Below are 13,397 nucleotides of genomic sequence, written 5' to 3'. Positions count from 1 at the left end.
CAGGTTATTTCACACTGCACCCTTTCTAGGGCCTCATGTTCCTATACTACTAAATTCCCCACCTTTAGAAATGCTGCCCATTCTAAAGTGTTCTCTTGTAGAATACTACCTTGTCCCCAAATATTTTCATATCTGTCCCAAGAGACGTTTCATAACATCACAAAGAATAGACTCTTTCCTTCCTATGGGTATTACTAATTCCTATATTTTAAACACTGTCTTATTACCCCTTAGTACTTATAAAGTCATCGAGAAGGAAGACTGAGTGTATTCCTCCTTGTGTAGCATGTGATGCCTAAGTGCTGTGCCTTGCACATAATAGTAACTTCATACATATTTATTAAGTTGAAAATTGCTGCTCAGGTGCTCCCTCAGCATGTTTCTTGGTGCTATTCCAAAGACAGAATCTAAGACAGCATCATAGCCTTAATACAGTATGCAATTCAGTATTTCTTATGCTGGTAAATAATTATTTACCCTATTAACCCTCAGGAAGATAAATGAGCTGAGAATCAAGTATATGAAGTGTTGCTATTGACACTTGCTCATGTTTCAGATAAAGATTTGCTGGTTTCACATAGTTATTTTATTTATTCATTTTGGGCAATGTATATTCCCACTTTTTTTTGCAGCCCTGCTTATAATGTGTTAATGATTCTAAATTATATCATTTAGGCTCTATCTACATGTGAGAAGGCCAAACCACTTTTTAACCATTTCAACTACCTATAACAATCATAAGTAATCTACCTTATACACGTGCCCTAAATTATAGCTTGCTGGCTTAACCAGTTTATGGTAAAAATGATTGTGGATTCAATCTTTCACTTCATAATTTTAAAGAAAATATTCATTGCTTAATTGAGAAATCATACATATCTCATACCCATATTTGATACTGATGTATGATATATGCGTATGCATAATGCAGAGTCAAGGGACAGCCACACACGGGAGCCAACTGTGCCAGCTTCTCAGAGACACTTGTGCTCATCTCTCCCAGCTATGAGTTTATTGGCCTCGTGTTGGCAGCTTGAAATCTGCAGGCAGGAACTAAGACATAGAAATTGGCTGATGCTCCAGGTCAGACTTTTTAGTCCTGGAGAGCCAATTGCTGCATTTTTATCAGCACACCAACATGTCTGTGTGTGTCTGTTGTGTCTGGGTGTCTCTCTGTGTGTACAATGTGTATCTATGCAGGAAGTCACGCTAGAAAGAAAAAGCAATTACTAAGAAAACTTTTGACAAGTCAGCTATTTTGCATTCGTTATATGTTTGCATATCATGTTTTATTTTCTAAATAGCTAAGATGAAGAAATATTACAGTATAGGCTCCCTTAATATTTCATCATGGCAACACTGGGCACTCAGCCACAAGGGAATAAGTTAGTGCAATTTCTCAGTGACAAAATATTTCTAATACCAAAAACCATGTTTTAGTGATGCTTTTAAAATATAAATAGCAAGTCAAATGTGCATTTTTGCAGAAAATACATAGGCTTGAAATTTATTGATGAAATTGTTGTATATCAATAAGAAATAAATATAAATTTCAGATACATTTCTAAATAATTGTGTGCCCTTCTGCCAGCTGGTTTCACTTGCATAATGATTTATTTTCAAGAAAAGCATGGCTGCTTGCTTTCTGAATTGATTTGAAAGACTGCTGAGGGAATTTCAATTCATGAATAGAAATTAATTTTCTTCTAAAGGCATTTGTCATAGAATGTTAGAGCCAAACATATGTATGAGGTCATCTAATCTCAAAACTCTGTCTGTTCACCACCCCCATTCCACGTGAAATATAAGTCTTCCAGAAGTAACGATGACTCACCAAAATAGGGATGCTTAGCATCAGGATGGAAAGAGACTTTTTAGAATTTCTAATTGAAGATAAAGATCCCCAGGTGATTATAATCTATAATCCCTCCCCCAGCCATATTTCCACACCATGGGAGTATGTCCTTTCTGATTAGAGTCACTTTTCTAGTCCAATGATACTATTTTTTATTTTAAAATCTCAGCCCGAAACAAGTTGAGGCTCAAGATCATGCAGAAAGAGAAGGAAAAATAGTTCAGCGATATTTTTCATTTTGGTATTTCTTATAAGTCTTTGTTTCTACTTTTTGTGTGTGTGGCTAGATCAGGAAATATTTCTTTAAAAATACAAAACTAGATGACTTATCGTTGAAAAATTTTTATTAGCATAAGTTACTTATTTACATGAAACCAAATTTTTCTTCTTCAAGCAAAGTTGAAAGCAACTATTATTTCTGACTTGTAACCCCATTAGTATTTTCAGTACATTAAATGTTATTTTTTGACAAAAATTTGTACTACTTTAACCAAATGTTTCTTTAAATGTACATCTCTACTGGTTTCTCTGAAAACAATGTAGAAAAAAAGGGATGTTTATCACCTTGGAGGATATCCTGGACAAGTAGCATTATAATCAAACTCAATTCAGTTCACTTGTGTTTAAGAGCATTTTATAAACCGTTTGGCAGTAAATTAACAACTTGAAGCCAAGGTCATGTCTTGACTCTTCTATTTGTGTTTGGTTTTATGGTCTACAAAGTTTATTTATTGCCTACATGAAAACAGTCTTAGAAGTATCATCTGGTGTAGACAGAAGAGACTGCAGTCAAGAAGGCATTTATTATAGAACAATACAGGAAGTCATACAGAGGAAAAGATTTTTCACGTAACAGTGAAGGACTGGTTAATGTTTAACAACCATCTCTTTAAAAAATCAGAACTGATTACAGTATTTACCAATTTCTTGGGTGTAAATATTCTCACTATGACCAATTTCAAGCTGCCAATGTGGCATCAATAAAGGCAGACATGGAAAGAGAGATAACAACTAACTGGCTTTTGAAAGCCACAGAAAGCCAGCCCCAGCATGCCACTAGACAGTACCCACGACTGTCCCGCAATAACACTATGGAGAAAGCAGCGCTTCCCATAAAACCAACAGCTGTCATGGGGATTTTATAAAAGAAGCATTAGAAGAGAGGAACTCTTGATGAATTAGTGCTATACAAACTAGGAACCCTAGAAATACAGTTGATGTGCTGAACTTAGAATAATTGAATGCTAACTATAACCTGCATTTGATATGGGTAAAAGAAAGGGCCGGATCATTCCAACATAGAAGATAGGGATTACAGAGAGCAAGTTTATGAATGAAAGGAGAAGAAACCAACTAAAACAAAATAATTTCCCTTAGTCAAAAATAGCTTATCAGTTTAACCAATAAATTTCATAGCCGGGAGAAATTTGCTTTCCCTCACAGCACCTGTCTAGAAGAATACACACAGAAGATACTTAATGTTTAGTTAAATCAAGTACTTATGCTGTGCTCAATAGGCGAGATTGAGGAAGATAAGAGAAATGAAGTATAATGAAAAAATAAAATGAAACAAGGGAAACATAAACATGAGGTTATATAGAAAACTGTGTATAATGGACCTAAATATTTATAGGTCATACCAGTCAGAAAGTTCTAAGATTGTGTTGAGAATAGGCTGCTTATTAAAATAGGTGCAGTAGGACTGCTGTGTATTTTATAAGCTTTACTTGCAGTGTGATCCATTGTCCAAGAGGAGTTTATTGAAACCTATTCTGCTTTTTGCTTCCTTCATTTAATATTATTTATAGATGTAAATTTTGGGGTTTTTTTCTAGGAAAATGTCCTTAATGGTCTTTGTATAAGTTCTGTAGCTGCGATTGTTTTGGTTTTGTGTTTATTTGTGAACATCAAATTGTGTTGTTTTTTTTTAAGATTTTATTTGTTTATCTTTAGAGGGAAAGGAGAGAGGGAGAGAAACATCAATGTATGGTTGCCTTCGTGTGTCCCCTGCTGAGAACTGGCCTGCAGGGAACCAGCCTGCAACCCAGGCATGTGCCCTGACTGGGAATCGAACCACGATTGTCTGGTTCGCAGGCCCCAGCTCAATCCACTGAGCTACAGCAGCCAGGTCAAATTGTGTTCTTATTTTACTTATTTACTTTTAGAGAGGGGGAAGGAGGGAGAAAGAAAGGTAGAGAAACATCAATATGTGATTGCCTCTAATGTGCCCCCTACTTGGGAACTGGCTCACAACCCAGGCATTTGACCTGATTGGGAATCGAACTTGTGACCATGTCGTTCTCAGGCCCATACTCAGTCCACTGAACCGCACCGGCCAGGGCTCAAATTGTGTTCTTATAAAGGAGGCTAATCTCAGTTCAGTCATATCTCAGCCTTGTTTGAATCAGTAGTCAGCTTTAACTGTGACAATTAGAATAGGTCCACATAATAAATTATTTTGGGTTAAGGAAAAAAGCCTATCTCAAGAGAAGACCAGGTCTATTATGTAGGTACTTAAACTTTAAAACTTTCAAATCATTTATTTTTCACAATTTAAATAATGCACACTAACAAAGATCTTCCTGGCTGCCTGGGCAGTTTGATTAATTATAGTATTCATGAGGTGTATATGTTATCATTTGATCTATTTAGTTTCCAATCCACTGACACCAAAAGCTCCTAATTCATTAAATTAGTTGTATTTCTACATAATAGCAATGGATAGAAAACAATTCCATTTATAATAGCATCATAAAGAATAAAATACTTAAGAATCAATTTAACAAAAGTACAAATTTTTACTCAGCAAAATACAAAACATTGTGGAAAAAATTAAAGATCTAAATAAATACATTTTATTGTTCATTGAATAGAAGATTTAATATTCTGAAGATGAAAATATTTTTCAAATTGATCTGTAGATTAAACACAATATCAAAATCACAGCTGCCTTTTATGCAGAAATTGACACTCTGTTCTTAAAATTCACATGCAAGTGACACAAAAACAACACAAGTAATCTCAAAAACCCCCACAGTTAGGTGATTCACACCTTCTGATTCCAAAATGACAGTATTCAAGACAGAGTGGCATTGCACAAGATCCACATATAAATCACTGAAATGGAATTGAGAGTCCAGAAATGAAACCTTACCTTTATGGTCAATTGATTTTAACAAAGATATCAAGACAATTTCATGGACAAGTAATAGTCTTTTCAATAAATGGTGGAGCGCAACTAGCTAGCCACATGCAAGATAATAAAGGTAGATCCCAACCTCATGTCATATATAAAAATAAATTCAAGATAGATTATAGACTTAAGTGTAAGAGCTAAAATATAGGAGTGAGAAAATATAGGAGCAAATCTTCATGATCTTGGGTTAGAAAATGTATTATTTTGTAAGATATGACTAAAAGCACACCTAACAAAAAAAGGAAAACAGGTAAAGCCAACTTTGCTCAAATTAAACATGAAGCACAAAACATTTGTGCTTCAAAGGATACTATCAAGAAAAAGTCTTATATGATAAGGGACTTGTATCCAGGATATATGAAAAACTTTTATAACACAGTAATGAAAAAAAAATAACCATTTAAAAATGGCCAAAGGATCTGAATAGACATTTTTCCAAAGTAGATGGCTAACAAGCATATGACAAGGTACTCATATCATTAGCTGTTAGGCAAATGCAAATGAAACCATAATGAAATGCCATTTTACATACATGAGGATGGCTATAATTAGACAGACAGGCAGCAAGTGTTAGAGCAGAGGGAAGTTGGAGCCCTCACACACTGCTGGTAGGAATGCAATCTGGTGCAGCCACTTGGTGAAAAAGTCTGGCGGTTCCTCAGCTGTTAAACATATGACAGCTGCATTATGACCCAACAATTTCACTCTTAGAAATAAAATGTATACATAAACGTTTAGAACATTATTCATATTAGCCATAAAGTAGAAAGACCCTAAATGCCTATCAAATGCCCATCAGCTAATAAATACACAAATGTGATATATTCACACAATGGAATATTATTCAGTCATAAAAAGGAATGCAGTACTGACACATGCTACAGCATCAACGAACCTTAAAAATGTTATGCTGTGTGAAAGAAGACAGTCACGAAAGACCACATATTGTATGATTCCATTTATATAATATTCCTAGAACAGGCAATTTTATAAAGACTGAAAGTAGGTCCAGCAGTGGCTATGGCTGGAAACAGAGTACAGGGTTTTCTTTTGGGGCGATTCAAGTAATACAGAATCAACTGTGGTGACGTTCACATAATTTTGTGAATAGACTAAAAGCCATTGAACTGAAGACATTTGTGAATTATATCTCAGTAAAGCTATTACAAAAAGTTATGCAGGCAACATTTTGTATTACAGGTTAAAACTGAATCTAAACTGAAAGCACTGTGATTTGAAAGCCACTGTTGTGTAGGGCTCTCTCTCATCCAGGAGATGAATGGACAAGAAGAACAAAGCAGTCTCACCCTGTCAGCCCATAACTGGTAGAGTCTTTCTTAGAATCCGTGTCTGGTTTTAATCTCTACGCTTTATTAAGGATGTGGAAAAATTGAAGATGATTCTGACAAGTACATAATAGTGCTGTTAAATTATTAGACTAAAGCTTAAGAAAGAATATGAGGCCATTCGTACAATTTAATCCAGAATCAGGGGGAAAAACAGAGCTGGGCATTTAGGATACGTAAGGGAGACAAGGGTTGTCTACGAGCGTGTGAAGTGTAGTGAGCGTCATGAGAGGAAATGAATGGCCCTGCACTACGTCTGCAAAGGGTGCAGTTAAGCACAGTTGGAATAAATTCAAACCAGACAACTTTATATTACACACTGTTCTGATAATGAGAGTAATTATTTATAAGGGCTTTAAATATTAGAGACAAGCAGGAGTGGTAGGGAAAATGGAGATAATTGTACTTGAACAATAATAATAAATAAATAAAGACATTTAACATTAGGATTCATACTTCTGAGAGTTCAAAAAACGTGAAAATATAGAAGCCTTTTTATATATAATTTGTTATAAAAGAATATATATTAAAAATAATCACAATTAGAGAAATATACCAAGTTTAATAGTTGTTACTAATATGATGATCAGTGCATGTTGTCATTTTTTTTGTATTTTTCACATTTCTGATGATTTACCATATATAACCAACAAATAAACATTTAAAATGCATGTAGAACACATATAATGTGTCTTAGTTTAGGTGTGTAGGTCCTTTCTGGATACTTTTGCATTTTAATCACATTGTTCCTGCAGGCAGGAAATGTCCACCCCAGGAGCAAACAGATGACGTTTACCTCTTCACTTCATTAGGCTACTTTTTTTTTCTGATTTACTTGATTTAAGTGACAGTACTACTGTAACTTATTTTGGATTTATTTATTTACCAAACATACCTAACACAGTGTATTTGCTTAAATAATGTGCAATTTTAATGACAGATCTTTATCTTTTATTTTATTACATGATCATGCTATAGGTATATTAAATAGCAAACTATTTTACAAAGTATACCTTATGCCACCCATATTGTTTAAGTATAAAGAATAAATAAAGAGAAAAAGTAAATGGACTCTTTCCAGGATGTTGTGGTTTGATTATATCTTATAATGCCTCTGGTTCACCTTTTCCTTTGTGGTTCTCAAAGTTATCATAGCTCAGCAAGTATTTACTGAGAGATTACCATGAACAGTTTTCTTCTCTCAGTTTAAAAATCATTATATACCTACATAGCAGATACATAAAAGAATGTTTGCAGATTATTCTAAGTTAATATTTCACCATTCTCATTGGTAGCTTCCCAGGTAGGCAAGCTTGCTGGAGAGTAAACACACAATCATGGGTGTTTGCTGGCTTCTTCTGTTCTTTTTTCTTTTGGTCTGTGGTAACTTTCAGCAAAAGTTCTACTTGGCTTTTCTATATGGATTTTAAATTTGATGTCACATTAATGACTATTTAATATTATTTACTTAATAGGCCTTCCTTTCTTTAGAGTGGTAGTCTCTAAGTAATTCATATTTCTAGGCTTCATTTTAGCCCATATTTCTGGGATAGGACCCTCACTGTATTTGTTTTAAAAGCTCCTTACCATAAAAGCACCTAGCTTCAGATCATTACATTAAAGGGTTTTGCTCATCTGCGTTCTCCATGGGATGGCTGTCTTCAGCCCTTGGCTACACAATCTCTGGGAAGCTGTTAGAAAATGCAGATAACTTGGTTCCATCCAAAGCCAATTATATTACTATAATGGAGGTGTGGGGAGTAACTCGGGTTTTTAGGGTTTTATTTTTTTCTTTCAATGGCATTACAGGTGATTACTAAGGTAAAGTGCGATTTGCTAATTACTGCACTGGCCTGTGAGTCACCTGTGACCAGGGACTCTATGTTGTTATGTCTTCACTTTCACCATCTAAAGTAGTGCCCTGTATTAGTTTTTCTACAAAGGCTTGTCAAATGAATGATGGACCAGACATGCCCTATTATATTAGCCCATGCCTGCATCCTGAATGACATTAAGTTCAGTCTAGTTCCAGATTTAGTCATGTTGGTCTTCATTTTCTTAGCACAGGTGCAGCAGTGAACAGCAGTGAGAGTCTCCCTCCATCCTCGTCTGTCAATGACATCTCCTCCATGTCCACCGACCAGACCCTGGCATCTGACACTGACAGCAGCCTGGAAGCCTCGGCGGGACCCCTGGGTTGTTGCAGGTGACTAGCCGCCTGCCTGCGAAACCCAGCGTTCTTCAGGAGATGATGTGATGGAACACACACACAAACACACTCACAGACATGCGCACACACAAATGCAGACACGCAATGACAAGAAAACAGCAAGGAAGAGAATCCAAGCCTAAAATTGAAACAAATCTTTCAGCCTGCTTCTTCTCCAGAGTTCTGTATTGCAGCTAAGCCAAATGTATACTTAACCTAGTTGCTCTTGCTTTGGTCTTCTTCCAATGATGCTTACTACAGAAAGAAATCAAACACAATTAGAGAAGCCTTTTCCATAAAGTGTAATTTTAATGGCTGCAAAACCAGCAACCTGTAACTGCCCTTCCAAATGGCATGACAAGGTGTGCAATGGCCCCAACCAGCATGTGTGTGTCTCTATCTTGCATCTACCTGCTCCTTTTGGCCTAGTCAGATGGATGTAGATACAGATCCGCATGTGTCTGTATTCATACGGCACTGCTAACTTAGAGATGCTCCTGTCAGTGTCCTCAGGGCTCTACCGAGACATCATGCACTGGGGTACTATGTGGTCCATTTCATGTGATCTACTACTCTGACATAAATCCATCTGTGATATATTTCCAGTATATAAGCTGTTTAGTTTGTTAATTGATTAAACTGTATGTCTTATAAGAAAACATGTAAAGAGAAGAAATGGGGGGAGTGAGCTCTCTCGGACCCTTGAAGATGTAGCTTCCAAATTTGAATTGATTAAATGGCACCTGTATACCAATTTGTAGAAAGAAATATGTGATGCTTATGTACATGTGGGAGCGGGAGGGGTAACAGTTTCCAGGCACTAAATGGGTTGGCTTTTAAAAGGAAGGTGGGGATAAAGCTTAGGGTCTTTTCTCTGACAGTGTGTGAGTAGGACTGACTGGAGCAGAGTTGCAATTTGAAGACCTAGAGGAGATTATTGCCCAGGTACTAGGAGACACTGACATCCATATTTTGGAGAATAGAGCCCCGTTTTTATTTACAAATTCTGTGTTATAACTGGACAGAGAGTGGCAGGCGGTGAGGTGGGGTGTCGTGCGCGTATCTGACTGTGAGGACTGCTCCCTGGAGCAGAGCAAAAAACCTCTGTGTGACGTCCTAACAGAAAATGGGCCCACTTAGACCGTCCTCTTGTTGCTGGTTGTGTTCTCCATGGGCATGATGCTTCCAGGTTTATACTCTGTCAAGGCTTTACTTTGAGAAGAAATGTTGCTTTCCTCTTCAGGAATTAAAGATAATAATAATAATTACTTAAAAAAAACCCCAAAGCACAGGGTGATCCTCAGGTTAGCATTTGACAACATTTCCACAGATGTTATTATTTCTCAGGAGTTTTCCTGACTCCTTAATATGGCTGATGTTTCATATTCATTTATTTTCATAAATTTGAATCATCTAAGAAGGGCTGATCATTCGAGTTTAGTACTGCAGTCTATGTGACAGCAATAACTGCCCACAAGTTAGTGCTGCTAAACAGCTTTAGCAATATGAGTTTGTTTTAAAAGCCATAAAGCATTTGTGTCAGTGTTTAGCAAAATCCCCTGAATTTAGCTCACATTTAGTGCAAGGGCTTCCCTGAGCACCTAAGGAGGCACTGTGAAACATCTTGGTGATAGACACAAGACAATACCAGGGTGACTTCTCAGCAATACTAGGGACTGGGTTGAGGCTTCCCTTCATACCATTTTGGTGAACTGTCCATCACAGCCACTTGCACTCTGACCATTTTGGTGCTTCCCAATATGGTGATACTCACCTGAGAAGAAGTGAGATGCATGAAAGAGGTGGGTGTCCAGTGTGATATGGCTGGAAAATGGAATCTCTTCAAAAATAGAGCAAATGAGAATGCCAGTGCTCTGAAAACTGCCTTAGATACAACAATAGGGAAGCTTTGTCTGTTTCTAAGCAATCAAGTCAACCCCCACCATCCTGCCGTGAGCAGTGCTGCCATTTATGGGACTGCTTCACACAGCAGGATTCAGGACAACAGGTCAAATGTGGAGGAAAGAAACATTAGACTGTACAAGTTTTCCTCTAGAATAGAAGTGGCCCCATTTCTGTGTCTTGCTGCCATTGTTTTTGGTTAATATTGCGGACAACCTGATTTTTATAAAGCTCCCTCACTTTTTCTTCTGTCACACTTCCCCTCCCCCAACTCCTTAAAAAAAAACAAAAATCTTTCTTCGTCTCCGTTATTCTTTTTTGTCCTTCTCTGTCTTCTCTTGATTCACTTGTGACCTCTCTACTCCTGACTTTCTACCACTTGCAATTAAGTGCAAAGAGTAGGCAGCTCTTTGAAAGAAAGTGAGTTGCAAGGAAATTTCATCAGCCACAAAATGACATCAATGATAGAAGGAAATCTCCAGCCAGCATCTTAGAAGTACATGACAGACTATCTCTCCTGTGTGCAAAAGCGGTGATTTTTTTTGGCTCAGATTAAACCAGGCAGGAGCTAGGTAATGTTTCTCTCCTGCTATTACTACCTTCCCTAAACTCTACCAGTCTGATCTCCCAGTTGTCTGGCTCTTAGGAGTCAATTATCTTTAGCCAGATCTTCCTTATGGACAAGCAAAAATGGACCAGATCACTCAGACTGAAATATCATGTACAAACAGAGGTAAGAGTTTGACTTCTTGACTGCTTGCAGGATTAATTTCACTAGGTCATCAAAGCAAGATATGTGATGGAATGACAAAGAGAATGACTTCAAAAGCCCACTAGCCCTTCATGATCCTGGGCCTACTTTATTATAATATCTTCAGGAGGTTATTGTGTCATTATCAAATTGACAATATATTATGTTTTGTATTGGGTATTTTTTCCCTAAAAAATTTCTATACAGTCACCTCTAACTTCTAAAGGACTCTCTTGCTTTTCAGTCAGGGAAGTGTCAAGTCACCTGGACTATATTCCTGAAAAAAAAATGCAGGTCCTGCCCGTTGCTGGGGTTCATTTTAGAATATGTGGTTGGCCTCTGAGAGACCTACCTTCTGTCACTTTCTGTAGGATGTTGGCTTTGCAGTGATCCTTAGTAAAATGTTGTGTTGTGTTTTGTAAGCAGGAGAGCTGTGCACCTACATGCAGGAGAAATTAAATTGTTAGGAGAGTTTGGCAAAACTCACCAACACAATGATGATATTTTTATATGAAATTTGTGAGTCTGTTCATTAAAAAAAAAAAGTCTTGGCTTTACAACCAAATTTCTTGTAGAGTAAGAACTGATAGTGATCTTGCATCTTCAAGAATCTGATGACTGAGCTTTGTAGCACTGGTGGGCCAGCACCTGGCCAGGTCTTTCCCATTGGAGTAAGCCATTTAATTGAGAGCCGAGGAGCAGGATTGTTTTTCTCAATACGTTACTATTATCAGGATAACATTATCTATAAGTTATTAAAAACATAATACTGGTAAATAAAAAAAATAGACCTTGACAAATGGAATAAGTAGGATAGAAATAAATAAATCTTTTTATGACCTGGAGTGAGGGAAAATATGGGAGGATGCAAAACTCATTTTTAAATGTTAAATATTCATTGTAAAACCTCAACTATACAAAACATATTTCTTTTTAATTCTTTATGTATGGAAATCTAAATCTTAAAAGGAGTACATTCTACTAAGAATGTTGTTGCCAGCTTGGTTGAAAAATGTATCTTCTACAGCTCAGAGAAATGAATAAAATTGCTCCAGGGTCCTTTGGTCCCAGCCACTTCGGGTCTAAAGATGAATCCCACTCCCCTCTCACGCTCCTCCCCCGACCCCCAATACACACAGCTATAAACTGTGAGAATCCAACATTTTCCACAGATATCATTAAACCATCAAAAAATTACTTCCTGTAGAAGCCACAAACAAGTTGCCATGTAAATAGTTATATTAGTTATTTTCTATGTGATTAAAATATAAGATTCTGTTATTTCTTTGGGCACCTAGAAAGTCCATTCACTGTCTGAAGTGGTTTACTTTGATACATTTCCTCGGGCAGTCAAACCGAAATGGAAGGCTCCTGTTTATATGTGGACTTCTGTGTATCTAACCTTTGATTCTGTGGGACCAATGGCCAGTATGTTCTAATGGAAAAAAAAATCTCCCAACCTTTTTCTAGCATTAAGCTGTTCACATTGTCATGTCTATCTTGCAACAAGACCTAACTTGCACTTGCCTGTTATTCTGCATGATTGGACTTCCAAGACTATCACCAATGATGAGAACTGTCCTGTAACGGACTTAAAGCACACACACATTCACACATTCCTCACTCTCACAGTTCCAGGTCAACCCTGGAAGGTAAAGTCATGTGTCCAGTTTCTCTATAAGATTTTAGCGACAAGAACTGGAAGTCAGTGTAATGGATCAGTGTGATCTCAGTGATGTTTAATAAGGGTTTGCAATTATTGAGTTCATTTCTGTGTTCTTTTTTATTTCTCCTGTTTTTCTTCATTTTCAAAATGTCAGTGGAATGAAAGGGAGAATGGGGGAGAATTTTGGCTTTTTTGGATTCTTTAGAAGTGGATACTCAGTCAATACATTGTAATTTCTGTTTCTTATGAATTATTTAAAAAACAAAGTAAATCTGCTTCCCTTAACATAAAACCAAGTCTAAAATCAGACACTTGCTGGAGTTTGCGTGTTGACAGTGGTTGCTGTGCTGCTCGTCCTGGATTCTGTGTCTGGACAGTAGCTGTGAGATAGCTGACATGGCTTCATAGTGCGAGCCTAGTGTGCCAGGGAAGAACTAAGAAATGAGGAATGGCCTCCTCTCTCACTATGGAT

At 37.0% G+C, this 13,397-nt stretch overlaps 1 protein-coding gene across 4 annotated transcripts in view; it reads left to right on the top strand.

Moving 5' to 3' along the window:
• Window positions 1–9,360, top strand: part of MAPK10 (mitogen-activated protein kinase 10) — a 340,107-nt gene extending 330,747 nt beyond the window's left edge. For 3 of the 4 annotated variants that reach the window (XM_037163882.2, XM_053666317.1, XM_053666318.1), the window contains one exon: window positions 8,465–9,360. In XM_037163882.2, the coding sequence (XP_037019777.1) occupies window positions 8,465–8,607 (143 nt within the window). In that variant the 3' untranslated portion in view covers window positions 8,608–9,360. Of the gene's footprint in view, window positions 1–8,459 lie in introns of all 4 variants that reach the window. The other variant, XM_053666319.1, reaches the window with a different exon arrangement.
• The last annotated feature ends 4,037 nt before the right edge of the window (window positions 9,361–13,397 follow it).

This window comes from Artibeus jamaicensis, unplaced genomic scaffold (genome assembly GCF_021234435.1).
Source record: "Artibeus jamaicensis isolate MK-2021 breed Jamaican fruit bat unplaced genomic scaffold, CSHL_Jam_final contig_452, whole genome shotgun sequence".
Lineage (NCBI taxonomy): Eukaryota > Metazoa > Chordata > Mammalia > Chiroptera > Phyllostomidae > Artibeus > Artibeus jamaicensis.
Note: the sequence above shows the minus strand (reverse complement) of the source record. Positions and strands in the feature narration are given on the sequence as shown.